The following is an 18,380-nucleotide window of genomic DNA, read 5'->3' on the forward strand; positions in this document are numbered from 1 at the left end:
AGGGCATGAACCCAATGGAGCTGAGCCCCCTGTGAGTGCAGACCTGGCAGTGGCACAGGGGGGCTGGCTGTGGTACTGTGGCTCTGCCCTGGCCCTGCTCCAAGGCCGGGCATCCCAGGGCTGAGCTGGCAGAACCTGTTCCCAGCCCGTGCTACCCCAGCAGGCTCCGTCCCGCATGGCTGCCTCCCCCTGCCCTTTCTCTGCCCTCCACTCACTGGTTGCTGTCCTGGCTGAGCCAGGGTTGGCTCAGTGGCTGCTCACGTGGGGCCACAGCCGCCTCACCTTCCCCCGTGCTTCCCCTGACCTTGGCTGCACAGCTGGGACTCACGCTCAGGCACTCACCCATCCCTGCTCCTCCCAGCCCTGCCAGGCAGGCACCGTTTTTACAGCTGTGTCCTGCTGCTCCTCGGTGTGACCCTCCCACTGCCCACACGTGCCCCAGCCTGAGCGCCCAGCCCCAGCCTGTCTCCATCACTCCTTTCCCCGCCTCATCTTTGACAGGGTTTTGCACTCCTGCAGCTGGCAGTAGGAAGATGTGGCTCTACTGCCCAGATCTGGGTGATGCCAGGAGGCATTTGGCTTCCCAGAGCCAGCTCCTGCCCCCGGCAGAACCTTCCAGTAGATTAGCAAGACAATTTTCCTTACACTTGCTCATCACTGCAAGAGCTGCAATTATTAATGACCGTTCCAGCTGTCAGAGCGAAGCAGGAGGAGAACACCCGCTTCCCCACACCCGCTGCCCTCAAGCCCGTTCCAGGCGGAGGTGCCGGCAGGGCCTCACACCCATCCTCCGGGACAGCAGCTGCATCGCGTGAGCGAACGCTTGGCTGCCCCACACCGGAGAACGCCCAGAGCTGGTGCACGTGGCCCATTTGTGTCCCATGACTTCTCGTCCCCTGTGCAGGACTTGGGGCCAGGGCACAGCAGGGACCAGAGGACACTGCCAGGTAAGTGGGGACCACTAAGGTCTGACCCCTGCCCCATTTCCCCTCGCTGCGTTTTGCCCCTCAGATTAGTTACTGCCTCTGTTAGTGATCCTGCCTGCTACAAACAGAGGGATGACCCAGGCAGCACAAGGGGTCCAGCCCGGGCTGACGCGGGCAGAGGAGGAGAAATCAAGAGGTGAAGATTTTCCCTGGAAAGCTGGAAGGAGCTGAGTCAGGCCTCAAGGGGGACAGGATGAGGGCAGAGCATGACCTTCCCAGCTGGCTGCATCTCAGTCGGCAAAACCGCAGGCCTGGAGACAGCCAGCACTCGCAGAGATGTGTTTATTAAAGGCATTAAAAGCACCGTGGCTACATCAGTGCAGCCCGACCAGAGGGTGTGGGTTGGGGGGAGGCATCGATGGGCCCAGGACAGTGGTGACAGAGCACTCCTTGGCAGGAAGCCGTGCCCAAGCCTTGCAGGAGCAGACAGCCAGCTGGCCATCAACACAAGCTGCCAGCCCAGGGCTGGGGCACACCAGGCTGGGGGTGCTGCCAGCCTCAGGGGAGCAGTGGGGTTGCAAGGCATGGACTCCCCTTGGAATGCAGCCAGGGCAGGAAGCCACTGCAGCAGTCTGTGGGATGATTGGGGGGTTGCTGTGGGTAGGGGAGCAGGGCTGGGTCTCCAGCCCCATGCACTAAGCACATAGCAGGGAAGGTGAGGAAGAGTGTGGCAGGGGGCTGGTCCTCACCCATTCAGGGATGTGTTAGGAACATCCCTGCCCCAGTACTGAGCTGCCAGGCAGCAAGGGAGCAGCCTGGTTGCACCAGAGCATCCCCGATTCCAGCCTCAGCACGGCTGTGCCCACTATGCTGCGTGGTTCAGGGGCAGGAAATCCATGCAGCATCCCCTTCCCAGGGCTCCTAGGGCCAGTCAGGAAGCACAGAAGAAGTCACCCAGCTATAAGGGCTCTGCACCCAGCACTGTCTCCAGCTGAATTCAGGCCAGGAGCTGCCGGGAAAGAGGCAGGAGCAAGGGGAAGGGCCAAGGGCCCAGCCTGGCTCCCTGGAGGCATCAGGATGGGAGGAGAGGAGCATGCAGGGCCAGGGGCACGCGTGGGCACAGCTGAACTTCCACCCCTCACACATGGGAGAAAGCATGGCTCTTGCAGAGTGGCTTGTCCTTCTTGGAGTAGAATGTCTTCCCTTCCAGGTTGGTCTGGCAGATCTGGGAAGGAGAGTACACGTGGTCAGGTTGGGGAGCTGAGTCAGCCTCCAGGTCTCCCCTACCCCCAGGGCCCACACTGGTGTCACCCAGGTGCCAGGGACCAAAAGGCTGAGAGCCAATTCCCAAGCCCCCAGCACAGAGACAAGTGGGGAAAACCTTGTGGCAACAGAGTCCCTGGGCTGCTGGTGTACCCCACGCGGGGCATGACTGTTGGAGAGAGACACAGGCACATGGCTCACCGCACAGACGAAGCAAGTGTCGTGCCAGCTGAACCCCAGGGCCTCCAGGAACCGGTCCCCAGCATCAATCTTGAAGTCACAGCCACGGCACTTGGTGCCAAACATCTTCTCGTAGTCTGTGAGAAGAGTAGAGCCCAGGTCAGCATTTCTTTGCACCACAGCCCCTCATCCCAGAGGAGCAGGGCTGCAGCTCAACCGGGATCCCACAGGGACAGCCTGGGGCCAACCTGCTGCCAGTCCTGAGGGGACAATGCCCCAGACAAAGTGTCCGGGCCATGCAGGTGGCCCAGCACCACAGGGCTGCAGGGAAGAGGCAAATCTCATCTCCCAGGGTGCAGCACTCACTTTGATGTACATCCTCCCTCATCACCATGGCAACACAGGAGCGATGGCACTACCGGGAGGACTGGGATGGAGAACTCGGGGCTGCAGGAGCTCTCCATGGCCCAGGGCAATTCACCCCTCAACCCCTGTGGGCAGCTGCTGAGCCCCAACAGTGCACCAGGGCCACATGGGGTGACACGTGGGGTCCCTGGGTCCTACCTCTCTCGCAGTAGGGCTGTCCCTCCTCCATGTAGAAGGCTCGGTTGCGGATGGGAGTTTTGCAGGCATTGCAAGTGAAGCACTGCACGTGCCAGGTCATCTTCAGAGCATGCATGACCTCCTGGAAGGGAGCCACTGTCAGCCAGAAGCAGGACCACCCAGGGCAGGAAGGGACAAGGGATCCCATGGGATGGGATTAGGGTGGGAAGGGACAGAGCCAGGCACTCATAGGTGAGCGGGGAGCAAGGACAGGAGGTGCAGGACAGACTGAGGGACACTCACTCCGGTGATCTTCTTCTTGCACTTGGCACAGCTGGGCGCGTAGCGTGAATCGTAGCACTTGGGGCAGAAGATGGAACCTTTCTCCTCAAAGAAGCCGCCCTCATCCAGCACCTTCCTGCACTGGCAGCAGGTGAACTCCTCGGGATGGTAATAATGTCCCAGTGCCACCAGGTACCGTCCCCTGTGGCAGGACAGAGCCATGTCAGCCATGCCAGAGCCCAGGATGCTGGCAGGGGGTGGTGATGGCCAGGGCTCACCTGATGACCTTGTTGCACTTGTAGCAGAGGGGGGTGCAGCCGGGCCCCTCGGGGGCCTGCTGGGCCGCCTGCACGATGGAGCTGCGGTTCTGCATGGGGGTCGGCGTGGCCGGCTGGCTGTGCTTGCTCACCACTGTGCTCGTCTTGTCCGGAGCGTAGCGCTCGGCGAACGACGGGTCCACAGCCCACGGTGGGCGGCTGGTGGGGCCCGGGGTGGCAGTGGGGGTCCTGGGGGCTGCATGCACACACACGTCTCTACAACAGTCCTGATTCCTCTGCAGCCCCCTCCCAGAACCCGTGGCTGAGTGAGTGGCATCACCCAGCAGCCCCACCCCTCTCCCGAAAAGCTCAGAGATGTTTTGCTCACCCAGTCCTGGCTCAGTCTTCATCGCTGCTCCTGGAGATGGGTCCGACACGGAGACCTGGCTACAGAACATGCAGTTAATCCAGCCTGCCCCACTCTGCTGCCCAGAGGGTGCAGGCAGGGCCCCCCACCCCAACAAGCAGGCAGGACCTGGCCAAGCCCCCGTGCCCAGCCAGTAGCTGGTTTGGTGATGAGGAACCATCAGCCCTGCCAAGACACAGCACCCCTAGGGTGACTGGTACCCACTGTGGTGGTCTGAGGAGTGGCAGGAGGGAGGAATCTGGGCTGTGTCAGACTGACCAGGGGCCCCAGGGACCCCACAGACTCTGGCTGCCTGCTCACACGCAGTGATCACTCACAGTCACATTGGGATGCAGAGGGGCTTGGACCCAATGTGATGCAGGGAGCCCTGGGGCCCAACTCAGCAGAACTGGAGACAAGCAGGGCAAGCCAGGGCCAGAGAGGCACAGCCCACCCAAGAGAGGGGACAGGGACTGAGGGAGAGCCGGTGGCTCTGTTCCTCTCCAGGGTAAACACAAAAGGAGATGGCTACAAACCCAGGAGCTTTTATTAGTGGCAGAGCAAACTGGGCAGAGCTGGAACCTAAGGGCCACAGCACCAGGGCAGAAGGCATCACAGACAGGTGAAGGCAAAAACTGGGGTGCGGTGCACCACTCCTGCCCAGCTTCATGGAGTGAGGAACAGCCCTGGCTCCCTTCCCTGCCCCACACAGGGAGAAGAGGGTGACACCCACCAGCTCTGCCCAGCTGCCCCGCACCAGGCCCACAGGACACCATGCCCCAGGTGCTGCCCAAACATCAAAACACCCCAGCAGGATTTTGCCAGTGCCATCAGTCACCCCCAACCTGCTGTTTCTGGGACACAACGGTGCAGCTCAGCATTCCCAGCTGAGGAGCAACAATGCCCAACAGGTCCTGCCCAGGACATGCAGCCCCACGGGGCTCCTGCTGCCACACACTCCCCTTACCTGGGCTTCCTAACAAACATCTCATCATGATCCTCCACTGAGCGCAGCAGGAGAAAAAGGAGGAAACAGAGTCAGTCTGCTGAGACCCAGGCCAAGACACAGCAAGAGGGGAAAGGGAAGGGAGGAAAACCGACCTCCCCACCTGCCATCCCCCTGCCCCAAGGCACAGCCCTTGGGCCAGAGCCATGGGCCAGAGCACAACCCCAGACCAGCAGCAGCACCACCACAAGCCCACACACAGCCCCGGGCAGCTCTCGCTGGCTCAGCTGCCCATGGGGACCACATGGGGCCAAAAACAACACTCTGGTGCCACAATACAGCCCCTGCTGGGCTCCAGCAACCCAGGCAAAGTCTGGCACCCCCAGCCATCACCAGGCCCTGCAGGAACTCACTGCCATCTGTGCCCGTCAGCTGGGCCAGTTTGCGGAAGGAGCGGGACTGGGAGGTCCCGGTGCGGGGCTGCCAGTCCTCAGCGTCCTCTAACATCCGCAGCTTCCCAGGGTTGCACCCAGGGGTGCTGGGGGGCTCCAGCAGCTGAGGGGGCTGCCTGTGAGTGACAGAGGGCAGGAGCTCAGCCAGCACGAAGCACAGACCCTGCTTCAGCACAGGGTAGTGCTCCCAAAGGTGCCCCGCCACATGCCAGACCCTGGCACTCACCGCTGCTCCACCGTGCCCCAGCTGGACCCACGGGCATCCCTGTGGCATCGAAAAAACGGCGGCACAACAGTCAGTGGTCAACCCATGGCTCAGCCCATCCTTCACATACACACCCACAGCCTCAAAGATACACGAGCCTCGTGGAAATGTCGACAGCATTCACTCCTGACCAGCCTTACAGCCATTCTATGGCCCCACAAGACATCATGCCCCAGGACTAGCTGCTGTCCAGTGCCTCCCAACACCCCAATCAAGATGTTATCAGTGCCAACAGCCACCCCCATCCACTGTGTCCAGCACACGGTGCTGCATCTTGGCCTCCTCAGTTGGGTGCCAGCAGTGCCCAGCGGGTCCTGCCCAGCACAGGGACACCATCTGGGGACACGTGTATGGTGAGTGGGTGTCCAGGCAGGACCCTCCCGAGGTAATGGTCAAAGCAGTGGCTGAGCACTGGCAGTGCCTGTTGTGGGCTGAGGGCAGGGGGGGCTCTGTGGCTCTGTTAACAGGTCAGTTCTGGGAGAGGGAGAGGACAGAGAGGGAGACAAGAAACCACTACAGGGCAAAGAGCTTCCTGAGAGTCACCACAAGCAGCGAGAGTGAGAGCAAACGAGCTGGTGGTACTCACCCAGCTCAGTCTATCTGCCTGGCAGCTCCACACCAGGCTCAAGGGACAATGTGCCCCAAGTGCAGGCACTACCCCGCACCTCCCAGCATCTCATCGCCAGGTTTCCCAGAGCCATCAGACTCCTCCACTATCCATACACCCGAAAAGCTAAGGTGCAGCTCAGCATCCCCAGCTCAGAGCCAGCAGTGCCCAGACACCTGCCTGGGACATGCAGCCCTTGCACATGCTCCCCTTACCTGGGCTTTTTAACAAGCTCATCCTCACCATCCTCCACTGTGCACAACAGGAGAAAAAGGGGAAGATGGAGTCAGTCTGGGGCAACCAAGGACCAGGCAAAGCAGGAAGGGAAAGGGCAAGGAAAAGGAAAAGGAGGAAAATCGACCTCCCCACCCACCATCCCCTTACCCCATTGCACAGCCCTGCCCAGTCATGGGGCCAGAGCACAACCCCAGACCAGTGGCACCACCACGAGCTCACACACAGCCTTGGGCAGCTCCCGGGCTCAGCTGCCCTCAAGGGGTGATTTGGAGCCAAAACCAAAGCCCTGGTGTCACATGACCCCACAGTCTCTGTCAGATTCTGGCTACCCCAACAGAGTCCATCACCCCCAGCCAGCACCAGGCCCTGCAGGAACTCACTGCCATCTGTGCCCGTCAGCTGGGCCAGTTTGCGGAAGGAGCGGGACTGGGAGGTCCCGGTGCGGGGCTGCCAGTCCTCAGCGTCCTCTAACATCCGCAGCTTCCCAGGATCACACCCGGGGCTTCTGGGGGGCTCCAGCGGCTGAGGGAGCTGCCTGTGAGTGACAGAGGGCAGGAGCTCAACCAGCACCAAGCACAGACCCTGTTTCAGCACAGGGTAGTGCTCCCAGAGGTGCCCCGCCACATGCCAACACCTCTGCCAGACCCTGGCACTCACCGCTGCTCCACCACGCCCCAGCTGGACCCATGGGCATCCCTGTGGCATCAGAAAAAACAGCAGCACAACTGTCAATGGTGGATCCATGGCTCGGCCCATCCTTCCCATATGTCCTCAGTCCCATGGAGGCACAAGCCATGTGAAAATGCTGGCAGCACTGACTCCCAACCAGCCTTGCAGCTGCTCCACAACTGCATGGAACATAATGCCCCAAGACCAGTTGCAGCCCAGCAGCCCCTAACACCCCCAGCAAGGTGCTGTCAGTGCCATCAGCCATCTCCATCCACTGTGTCCAGTCCACGGTGCTGCACTTTGGCCTCTCCAGCTCCGTGCCAGCAGTGCCCAGAGGGTCCTGCCTGCACACCTCACATGGGACAGCCTGTTTGGGGACAGCCTGTCTGACAGCTGGGTGCCCAGGCAGAACCCCCCTGAGGCAGTAGTCAGAGCAGTGGCTGAGCACCAGTGGTGCCTCTTGCGCAGCTCTGGAAACAGCCCGAGTCTGGGGGAGGGAGAGGACCGAGAGGGCGAAAAGAATCTGCACAGAGCAAAGAGCATCCCCAGAGTGACTGCAAGCTGTGAGGATGAAGCAGCCAGGTGGGCTAAGCCCCAGGTGGGCACCTTGTGGCTCCTACTGCCACCAATTCACATGCTCCCCTTACCTGGGCTTTTTATCAAGCTCATCCTCACCATCCTCCACTAAGCACAACAGGAGAGAAAGGGGGAGATGGAGTTAGTCTGTGGCAACTGAGGCCCACGCACAGCAGGAAGGAAAGGGAAGGGAAAGGAAGGAAAAACGCCCTCTCCTCCTGCTGCCCCCTTGCGCCAATGCACAGCCCTGCCCAACCATGAGGCAGAGGATGGCACCAGACCAGTGGCACCACCACGAGCCTGCACACAGCCCTGGGCAGCTCCCACTGGCTCAGCTGCCACAGAGGGCCCACATGGGGCCAAATCCAATGCCCCACTGCCACAACACACCACAGCTTTTATCCAGTTCCAGATGCCCCAGCAAAGCTGAGCACACCCAGCCTGTCAGCCAGTGCCAGGCCACATGGGAACTCACTGCTGTCTGCGCCCACCAGCCGGGCCAGTTTGCGGAAGGAGCGGGACTGGGAGGTCCAAGTGTGAGGCTGCGAATCATCAATGTCCTGCAACATCCGCAACTTCACAGGGTCGCACACGGGGCTGCTGGGGGGCTCCAGCAGCTGAGGGGGCTGCCTGTGAGTGACAGAGGGCAGGAGCTCAGCTAACACCAAGCACAGACCCTGCTTCAGCACAGGGTAGTGCTCCCAAAGGTGCCCTGGCACATGCCAACACTTCTGCCCGACCCCAGCACTCATCGCTGTTGCCCTGTACCCCAGCTGGACACACAGGCTTCCCTGTGGTATCAGAAAGAACGGTGGCACAACAGTCAGTGGTTGACCCATAGCTTAGCCCATCCTTCCCGTATGCCCCACCAGCTCAGGGATACATAAGCCTTACAGAAATACCGTCAGCATTCACTCCTGACCAGCCTTACAGCCCACCAAAACATCGTACCCCAAGTCCAGTCCCTGCCCAGGAACTCCCAACACCCCAATCAAGGTGTTATCAGTGCCACCAGCCACCCCCACCCACTGTGTCCAGTGTACAGTACTGTACACAGTGCTGCATCTCAGCCTCCCCAGCTCCACGCCAGCAGTGCCCAGCAGGTCCTACCCAGCACAGGGACACCCTATTTGGGGACCCCATCTGGCAGGGGGGTGCCTGGGCAGGACCCTCCCAAGGTGATTGTCAGAGCAGTGGCTGAGCACTAGCAGTGCCTCTTGTGGGCTGAGCACAGGTCACGCTTTGCAGTTCTGCCAGCAGCTCATCTCCGGGGAGATGGAGAAGACAGAGGGACCTGAGGGTGGAGGACAAGGAGAGGAGAAAAGAAAGAGCAACAGGGAAAAGAGCTTCTCTAGAGTGACTGCAAGCTGTGAGGATGAAGCAGCCAGGTGGGCTGAGCCCAGGGTGGGCATGTTGTAGCTCCTACTGCCAACCCAGCACACGCTTCCCTTACCTGGGCTTTTTAACAAGCTCATCCTCACCATCCTCCACTGCGTGCAACAGGAGAAAAAGGGGAAGATGGAGTCAGTCTGAGGCAACCAAGGACCAGGCACAGCAGGAAGGGAAAGGAGGAAAACCAACCTCCCCACTCACCATCCCTTACCCCATTGCACAGCCCTGCCCAGCCATGGGGCAGAGCACAGCCCCAGACCAGCAGCAGCACCACCACAAGCCCACACACAGCCTCGGGTAGCTCCCGCTGGCTCAGCTGCCCTCAAGGGAGCCAAAACCAAACATTTAGTGACACATCACCCCACAGCCTCTGTCAGATTCTAGCTAACACAGTCCATCACCCCCAGCCATCACCAGGCCCTGCAGGAACTCACTGCCATCTGTGCCCGTCAGCTGGGCCAGTTTGCGGAAGGAGCGGGACTGGGAGGTCCCGGTGCGGGGCTGCCAGTCCTCAGCGTCCTCTAACATCCGCAGCTTCCCAGGATCACACCCGGGGCTTCTGGGGGGCTCCAGCGGCTGAGGGGGCTGCCTGTGAGTGACAGAGGGCAGGAGCTCAGTCAGCACCAAGCACAGACCCTGCTTCAGCACAGGATAATGCTCCCAAAGGTGCCTTCATCAGACTCTCGCACTCACCACTGCTCCACTGTGCCCCAGCCGGACCCATGGGCATCCCTGTGGTATTGAAAAAAACGGCAGCACAACACTCAGGATTTGACCAGGGCTCAGCCCATCCCTCACAAATGCACTCCAGCAGCAGGAGAAGTTGGCAACACTCACCTAGCTCTGCCCAGCTGCCCCACACCAGGCTCAGGGCACACTGTGCCCCAGGTCCAGGCAGTGCCTGGAACCTCAGAGCACCCCCAGCAATGTGTTGTTAGTGCCACCAGCCTTCTCCAGATACCATTTGCTTAAATAGCAATGGCAGAGTTTGGTCTCCCCAGCTTGGTGCCAGCAGTGCCAAGCGGGTCCTACCCAGCACAGGACATCCCATCTGGCCAGTGGGTGTCCGGGCAGGACCCTCCCAAGGTGAAACTCAGAGCAGTGGTTGAGCACTGGCAGTGCCCGTGGTGGGCTGAGCACAGGGTAGGTTCTGCGGCTCCACCAACAGCTCATCTCTGGGAAGGGGAGAGGATGGAGGAGGAGGAAAGAAGAAACAGCAACAGGGCAAAGAGCATCCCCAGAGTGACTGCAAGCTGTGAGGATGAAGCAGCCACGTGGGCTGAGCATCTTATGGCTCCTGCTACCACCCCTGCACATGTTCCCCTTACCTGGGCTTTTTAACAAGCTCATCCTCACCATCCTCCACTGAATGCAACAGGAGAGAAAGGTGGAGTCAGTCTGTGGCAACTGAGGCCCAGAGACAAAAGAAATGGAAAAGGAACAGGAAAGGGAAAACACCCTCTCCTCCAGCCACCCACCTGCCCCATTGCACCGCCCTGCCCAGCCATGGGGCAGAGCACAGCCCCAGACCAGCGGCACCACCACGAGCCCACGCACAGCCCCAGGCAGCTCCCACTGGCTCAGCTGGCCCACAGGGGCCACATGGGGCCAAAACCAACACTGAAGTGCCACAATGCACCACAGCCTTTTTCCAGCTCCAGTTGTCCTGGCAAAGCTGGGCAGCCAGCCAGTGCCAGGCCACGTGGAAACTCACTGCTGTCTGCGCCCACCAGCCGGGCCAGTTTGCGGAAGGAGCGGGACTGGGAGGTCCAGCTGTGGGGCTGCGAGTCATCAATGTCCTCTAACATCCGCAGCTTCACAGGGTCGCACACGGGGCTGCTGGGGGGCTCCAGCAGCTGAGGGGGCTGCCTGTGAGTGACAGAGTCATCTGTCAAATCTGACAGATCTCATGGCATCATTTCCCTGGGGCTGCCCCACACCTCCCCTGGCAAAGAACCACAGCACACCAGTACTCAAGACACCACATGTGTCCTTACTCCCCACCCTTCTACTCCTCTCCAGTAAAGACCTGGCCCACGAAGGACCGACTTTGGACTGATAGTGTGATACTGGTCCCAAGGGCCAGAAGGAGAAAGAACAGAGCAAGAATTAGACATGTTCAAAAAACCACCACTGGGAGAGCTGCACCAGAGCCTAGTGACTGCCCATGGCATGCCACCTGCCCCTGGGCAGGGTGCCTAGCACAGTCCATCAGCCCTTGACCGGCCAAGCCACATCTTGGGGAGCAGGGAAGGGACCACGCACAAGGACACTCCAGGGCCCCAGCAGCTGGCAGAGACAGGCAGCACTTGCCCTTCAGGTTGGGGACAGCTTGCTGCCAGAAGTGACCCACCCACACAGGCAGAGCAGCACGTGCTGCCCGTCCCCAGGCTGGCCCTGCCCCGGAGAACAGGGCAATAGCAGGGAAGAGGCATGTGGGGAGGATAGAGAGAGCAGGCAAAAGGCTTACTGACTTGTCAAGGCTCAGCACCTGTAGGGAGAGGGAAAGAGAAAGGGAGGAGAGAAAGAAAGAAAAAGGAAGGTGAAATTAGATCTGCAGCACCCAAGAAGTTTCCAGAGCTCACCTATGGCCTACATTAGTCCCTCTACCCCTGAGACTCACACCCGGCTCGCCCAGGGCTGTGAGCACACCGGGACACAGGGGCAGATGCCAATGGACCAGACTGTGCTCCCTCAAGCCCCAGAACAGGCCTGGGTGCCACATCCCACCCCATTGCCCAGTTCCAGGGCACCGCAGCAGCTCTCTCAGGAGGGACCAGGAGCTGCCAGACACAGGCAGCTGAGTAGAGCTGGGTGATGATGGTGCTGTGCAGGGCTGGAGGGCTTCACTCTGCTCACCCTATCCCACCAGCCAGGGGACCAGCAGGACATCCCCAGGCAGCCACCATTTCCCTGCTGCCGCAGATGCCAGCCAGTGTCCTGCTACAGCTGCTGTGTCATGCCTTGTAGGACTCTCCGCAGGCTGACACGTCCCTAAGCTAGGGATTGGCACAAGTGTGGCTGTGTGTCCCTGTGTGCAACAGTCCTGTTGTGCTACCTCAGCACCAGCCACCGGGAACCCCAGCATGGGCACTCTCACCCACTCCCACCCTCGGTGTCTGGCATGCAAGGCACAGCAGGGCCGGGCAGCGGGCTCCCCCCAGTCCTCAGGAAGCAGGACGGACAGCAACATACCCATTGTGCTGGGGGGTGCAGGTGGGCGCCAGGGGCGCGTACGTCACAGGTTTCGTCACCAGCCCGGGCTGTGGGTTCGGAGGCGAGCCGGCCCCAAAGGGCCGAGCTGTTTTGTTGAGGGCGGTGCTGGGAGCGAAGTTATATTTCAGGGGTTCAGAGCAGGGGAGTGAGTCCTGAGCGAGACAAAACACACAGACACGGGCTCACACATCAAGCAGCATGCAAAGGGCAGCCCTGGGCCAGGCAGCGCAGCAGGCAGCCAGGTAGGAAAGCTGGACAGCACGTGCACCTTGGACACTGGGCTCTGCCAGGCTGGCACCTCTCTCCACAGAGCAGCCAGCCCAGTGACAGCAGGTCACAAATCCAGCCTGAGGGTCATTGGAGGATTAGTAGGTGCCCCGGACGCTTGCTGCTGCCCATGGCAGGGCGGTGCACATGCACACACACCCATTGCAACCGTCCTGTGGCACAAAGCTGAACCCAGGTAGGTGGCTTCCATCCAGGAGCCACTGGTCACCGACCTCAGCCCTGCCTCCCTATGCCAGGGCACTCCCCAGCACCAGCAAACACTGTGCTGCACCTGCCCAGTCTCCTCCCCTGCACTGGCCCCTCTACACCCCTGCCCACACCTGGCACCAGCAGGGGCACAGTCTGGGCCAAGCTGCCTCCCGAGCAGACCCTGTTCCCTCTGATCCTCCACGGTGCCAGAGGTCAGAGCTGCTCCTCCAGTGGGGTTATCTAGATCTCCAAACACACCCCAGTCCCCTAAAAGCCTGTGAGCCCCAGGAGCAAAATCTATTTATCCATCTACACTCAGAGAGTCCCTTTCCCTGAGACAAGGCTGAGCTGCGACTGCAGCACCATGAGCGACACGTACCTTCTGCGGCTTCCCCAGCTGGTTCTGGGCTCTGCAAGAGAGGAGACAGATGGGCAGGTGCTGGAACTGGCCCAGGCACTACTGGGACACTGGTACCCCAGGGATGCAACAACCACCCAAGGGGAGCCATGGCCTGCTGGCACTGCCCTGTGGCTCACAGCCAGGCTAAGCCTCATCCGGCCAAGCTGAGCACTCAGATCCAGCCAGGGGCTGCCCAGCTCTGAGCAAAGAACAGTGATGCCAGGATATGGAGATGCTGGGAGATGGCCCTGGCTATGCTTTGGCCACACCAAGACCCCATGTTTGCAGGACCCATGATTCCTACCTGCTCAGGGTGAGGCAGAGCCTGTCCCCACACGCACGGATCCTGTTCTGGGCCTCAATGTGTGTCATGGCACTGGTGCTCTCCCCGTCGATGTATAGCACCCAGTCGCCCACTCCCACACCAGCCTGAGCCGCCTTCCCACCTGGAGTCAGCTGCAAGACAGACAGAATCAGGGAGAGCTGGAACAGCCAAGTGCTGGCTCGGGAGCAGAGGGATGTCCTCGTCCTCATGAAGGCAAGGGGCCTGTTGGGGTTCAGGCTCCCAGCCCAGCACAGGATACCCACACAGGCCTGACCCAGGGGGAGGTGGGAACACCCAGCTCACTCCTCATTTCCCAGTGCATGAGCCCAGAGCAGCTTCTTCCCCTCGGCAGCAGCAGCAGCAGAGGGCAAAGCAGTACCCCAGGGTGCTGCCCAGTCCCTGCCTTCTGGCACAGCTGGGGACCTTGCCAGCACCCCGGGGCCTCATCCCCATGACGCCAAACACGGAGGCGGTGCTGGCTCAGCCTCGGCAGGAAGCCTGGCCACCCCTCAGAGCCATCCCTGTGGTCCCGGGGCAGGAAGGGAGCACAGTGAGTCAGGGCCCTTTGGGCAGCCCACATCTCACTGCAAACCACAGGCATGTCCAGCCCTTCGCCTGGGGCGAGGGGGGGTCAGGGGAGGCACCCCTTGGGCACTCCCCCCAGCCGCCCGCGCTCCATGCTCCCGTCCTGTTCCCAGCAGGCGCAGACATTACCTCATTCCCACAGAGGAGCAGGAGCCCTCCCAAGGCAGGGAGACACCCGCTCCCACCCACGCTGCTCCCCCAGACATCGTCGCGCCGGGACAGCCGAGAGCACAGCCACGGGTTCTCCTTCCCGGACACAGAGCCTTGCCCCCGCTGTGGCTCCATTGCACGGCTCTACGTCAGCCCCGTCAGCCCAGTGCTAGGAAGTGGAGCCTGTCCTGCCCTCCCCTCCCACCAGGGATGCACAGCCAGAGGCGAGCAGGGCCCAGAGCACCGCACACAGCTCCCAGGCACTGACAGACAGACAGACGTGGGCAGGATGCAGCCATTCCTGCTCCTCCAGCATGGAAGAACTCGAGGCACTTGGACTCGGACCAAGTATTTCCTCAAGTCCTGTTCGACGTGAACATAAAAGGAGCGAGCCAGATTCCCAGCACTGTCAGAGGGCTGAAAAATCCCTGCCGCTGAGTCCTGGCCCCTCCTTGCCCGTGCGCAGAGCCTGGCTCACCCCAGAGCCACATTCCCCTTCCCTACACCAATACTGGCACTCTATGTGAGGCAAAACTCCATAGCCGGGTTGGATGTGGCTCGGCTCCGCCTGCATCCTGCTGCCACCCCTCAGCCCAGTGCCTGCTCCTCCTGCCCAGCACGGGAGGGTGCCCTCGGCAGCAGTGGTGCCGGCTGGCCATGCTGCTGCAAGCCCCGGCTTGCTGCCCTGGAGGGCTGGGGAAGGCACAGGGCGGCTGTGTGGGTTTGCAGGCAGGAGCAGGAGCTGGGAAATGTTTTCACACGGCCAGTCGGGAAGGGGAGAGCACGTCAGGCTGCGTCACACAGCCTCACCCAGCCCGGTCAGCACTTTCCGTCCCCCTCCATGCTGGCCCGCCAGGAAACCCCTGTGGCAGGTGCCAGCTCAGCTGGGAGCTGTGGCAGTGCCAGTCCTCCCGCTTCCCACCCAGGCCTGCTAACCTAAACCCAGGATTTCCTTCCTCCCTTCTCTGCCCAGCCAGTCCTTTGTTCCCTGCACCTCTGTCACCCCACCCAGAGAGATGCCCACCTGCCACCCTTTCCAGGGACCCCCAGGACAGAGCATCGCCCAGCATGGTGGGGAGAGGCTGGAAGGTGCATCCCCCAGCACCATCCTGCCAGCAGAACCAAGGGTCTCCCCTCTTCCCCAGCTGGCAGAGGCTGGGATGTGTCACACAGCACCCAGCTCCCCAGATGGCAGCCCTTGCCCTTGCTCTGCCACAGGGACCGCAGTGTACAGTCTGCCCAGGTGTCAGTGCCCCAGCAGAGCCCCTTGCCACGGGAGATCCACGTGCAGGGGGTCATAGTGGCACTTCTTTTGTGTGTGGCCAGTGAGCTGCAGCAGCCTGACAGCTCACCCAGTAGTGTTACAGAGAGGGACACAGCCAAGAGCCAGAGCACACGCCAGTGCTGCTTTCCCCCTGTGGTCCCTGGCCCCACAGAGCAGGACCTCACTGCAGCCCTCAGAGCTGAGGCAGGATGCTTCCTTACATCCCGTTCTAGCAGGGCAAGCTCATGGGAAGCAGTGGCCAAGGGCAGCAGTGTGCTCTGGGCAGGAGCTCTGGGGCTGGGAATGTCTCTGGAGTGCAGAGCAGTGCAAGGCTCACCCCTCCCCTCAGACAGAGCACATCGCCCTGCCACAAAGCCTGCTCTTAATAGAGAACCCCCCAAAGCTGGCTACATCCCCTCACTGCTCCTGACAGCAGCGCTGCCCGAGCCCCACCAAGTGCTGCTTCATAAGGCCCCTGCCCTGGGCTTTGGGAGGCTCCTTCATCCGACCAGACCCTTTGTTAAGCGCTGGCTCGCAGCCAAGAGAAACATTTTTTAGAGAATGAACTCGCTGAGGCTTTCCCTGCGTGCTCAGCAGAGATCAGTGGGCCCTGGGGCGGCGGTGCTGGTGACTCCAGCTTCACATGGTGCCCTCAGGGCCCGTCCTCCCTGCCTGGGTGCTGCAGAGATCTGTGTCCTCTGGGACAGGCATGCAGTGCCGAGCTCATGCCGGGGACAGGGCCCCACGCAGCATCCGGTGCCACGAGCAAAGCTGTCCTTCGAGAAGCAGCCTCTGTGCCAGCTGCCCGAGCGCCAGAGGCACAGGCATTGCAGTCACATTCCAAGGCTTATAAGGCAATTGTGTGGCCAGAGGCATGGCCAGCATCCGCCCGGGGACAGACCTGGCCTGGCTGAGCATTGCACCGGGCACAGCTCAAACCAGAGGCCTCAGTCACAACCAGCTGCGGCACAACGGCTCTCCCAGGAGAAATGGGATGGTTTTGTGAAGGGAATCATGTCCCTGTGCAGGCAGCAGTGCACGCTTCCTCCTCTCCCTGCCCATTTCAGGGATGAGCTCAGGCATGGAGTTAGGAGCTGTGCAGTGGAAGGGAGGGCAGAAGGGCACTGGCTGAGTCCTGGGATGCCGATCCCAGCGTTAGGGTGCCAATCAGGAAGGCAGTCCCACATCTCAGAGAGCAGATCCCTTCCCCCTGTGGTGGGCATGCTCCGGAAGGGGCCTCCCCTGCCCCCTCTGCAGAGGCTGTGCAGCATTTCACGTCTCTGCTGCAGTTCTCTGCCCGGAACACCCCTGTGCCGGGCTGCAGCTGATAAGGCACCAGAGAGGCTACATGGAGCCAGGCAGGGCAGGATGCAGCACTCCCGGGGCCCCAACTCATCTGCATCCCCTGTAGGACTCTGACTCAGCCACCTGGACACTGCTGTCACAGCCTCCCTCCCAGAGAGGCAGGAAGAAGGATGGGTGTCACCAGCCTTGGCTTCTCTTACCCTGGAGATGGAGAGTGGCATGCTGAAATCCTTCCCTCCCTGCAGCCTGAAGCCCCAGGGTGCTGGCCCATTCAGCATCACTTTGTAGGACTCCATGTCGCCCATCTCTGCAAGGGAAGAGGGTGTGATCCTGGCGTTAGGATACATGGGAACAATGCAGGGAGAGCAGCCGAGGAGGGGGCCCAGCACTTGGCAGGGCAGGATAGAAGGAGGCAGGTCACATTTCCAGCTGTAACTCCACCCTGACCATCCTACACTGTGGTTAGAGACGCACCCCAAATCCATCAGCATCTCCAGCAACGTCAGAGCTGAGGGGCCCAGGCTAACACTGACTAGTGCCAGAGAGCCAGACACAGCCCTGCTGCCACCCACAGTGGAGTGTCTGTGGGCTTCGCTCTCCTCCCAAACCTGGGATGTGCTCTCCTTTGCCGCACCCCAGCAATTCACACTGCTGAGAGCCAAGGCTGTTTAGACCGCAGAGAAGCAACAGCAGGTATGGAAGGATATGAACCAGAAGCGATTTTGCCGGATGAATTAGCAGCAGCAGCAGCGCAGGAGCTGCGTGATGCCACCCGAGGTGCCTGGCAGAGCAGCCAGGCTGGCACTCCAGCAGCCGGCTGAGCAGATGCTCCCTGGGAGTGAGCCCATCTCCAGGGCTTTGGCGGGAGGGAATCCCAGCGCTCCCCTGCCTGACAGCTGTCAGCCGGCCAAGGCTCCGGGCAGATGGGCCGGCACCAGCCTCTTGCCACCCCTCACCTGGATGGAGCCGCCAGACCCCCGCAAAACGCCCCAGGACCTTCCTGCCGGGGTGGAGCGGAGCCGGCTGCGGGACTCCCCGCGCCCGGCATGGGCCGGCGGGGCGGCTGCAAGGCCGGGGGCCAGCGTGCCCCCGCTCTCCCCGGGCCGGTGCGGGCTATATAAGGCGTGTAAGACGACACCAGCCCGCTCCCCGCTCGGGAGGGCCGGGGGAAGAGCTGCGTGTCAGGCATTCCCGACAGCCGCTCAAGCTCCAGCGAGGCGCCGGGACGGGGCGGACACCCCGCACCCCTCCCGGCGGGACCGGGCTCGGCCGGACTGGGGGTCCCCAGCGCGCACAGCCTGGGCAGCCCCTCCGACTGCTGGGGACTCCCCCTTGCCCCGCAGGGGGCCACGCGACCCCTCCCCATCGCACAGCACCACCCCTCCCCGCCGGCTCTGCCCCGCACGGGCCCGACCCCGATCATCCGCCTTCTCCCCGACCCAGGCCCCAGTCCTCCATCTCTTGCGTCCCCATCTCCCCCGCAGTGCACGGAGCCCTCCGCCGTGCCCAGGCCCCCCGCACCCCCACTCACCCGCGGCCGGGGGGGCCCGACGGAGCGGGCGAGGAGCGACGCCGAACGGATCAGACGGACTCGGGACTCGAACCCGGGCACCGCCCCCGCCCGGCCCGGACCCGCCTTATGTAGCACCGGGACGGG

At 61.8% G+C, this 18,380-nt stretch overlaps 1 protein-coding gene across 10 annotated transcripts; it reads right to left on the reverse strand.

Moving 5' to 3' along the window:
* Positions 1-1,250: 1,250 nt before the first annotated feature.
* PDLIM7 (PDZ and LIM domain 7) lies at positions 1,251-18,356 on the reverse strand. 10 transcript variants are annotated; one of them, XM_064671828.1, is made up of 24 exons: positions 18,255-18,356; positions 16,924-17,030; positions 13,399-13,550; positions 13,074-13,104; positions 11,476-11,492; positions 10,716-10,870; positions 10,330-10,366; positions 9,695-9,733; positions 9,436-9,590; positions 9,063-9,099; positions 8,085-8,239; positions 7,681-7,717; positions 7,022-7,060; positions 6,745-6,899; positions 6,343-6,379; positions 5,482-5,520; positions 5,217-5,371; positions 4,825-4,861; positions 3,840-3,898; positions 3,473-3,707; positions 3,216-3,396; positions 2,934-3,054; positions 2,391-2,506; positions 1,251-2,151 (listed from the first exon to the last, which is right to left on the reverse strand). In XM_064671828.1, exons 2-24 carry the CDS (start codon positions 17,026-17,028, stop codon positions 2,065-2,067), a joined length of 2,181 nt encoding a protein of 726 aa, XP_064527898.1. In that variant the 5' UTR covers positions 17,029-17,030; positions 18,255-18,356; the 3' UTR covers positions 1,251-2,064. The 10 variants fall into 10 exon arrangements, with proteins under 10 accessions (XP_064527898.1, XP_064527899.1, XP_064527900.1 ...); XM_064671829.1 differs by lacking the exons at positions 7,681-7,717; positions 8,085-8,239 and having other exon boundaries at positions 18,255-18,355; XM_064671830.1 differs by lacking the exons at positions 5,482-5,520; positions 6,343-6,379; positions 6,745-6,899 and having other exon boundaries at positions 18,255-18,355.
* Positions 18,357-18,380: the final 24 nt, after the last annotated feature.

This window comes from Pseudopipra pipra, chromosome 15, assembly GCF_036250125.1.
Source record: "Pseudopipra pipra isolate bDixPip1 chromosome 15, bDixPip1.hap1, whole genome shotgun sequence".
NCBI lineage: Eukaryota > Metazoa > Chordata > Aves > Passeriformes > Pipridae > Pseudopipra > Pseudopipra pipra.

Excerpts from the sequence above, each read along its gene's own strand:
- PDLIM7 (XM_064671828.1), bottom strand. The coding sequence starts at position 17,028 with ATGGGCGACATGGAGTCCTACAAAGTGATGCTGAATGGGCCAGCACCC. Across the intron at positions 3,055-3,215 it reads GCAAGAAGAAGATCACCGGA|GAGGTCATGCATGCTCTGAA; the intron begins GTGAGTGTCCCT and ends GCTCCCTTCCAG. Across the intron at positions 2,507-2,933 it reads ACAGCCCTACTGCGAGAGAG|ACTACGAGAAGATGTTTGGC; the intron begins GTAGGACCCAGG and ends CTCTTCTCACAG.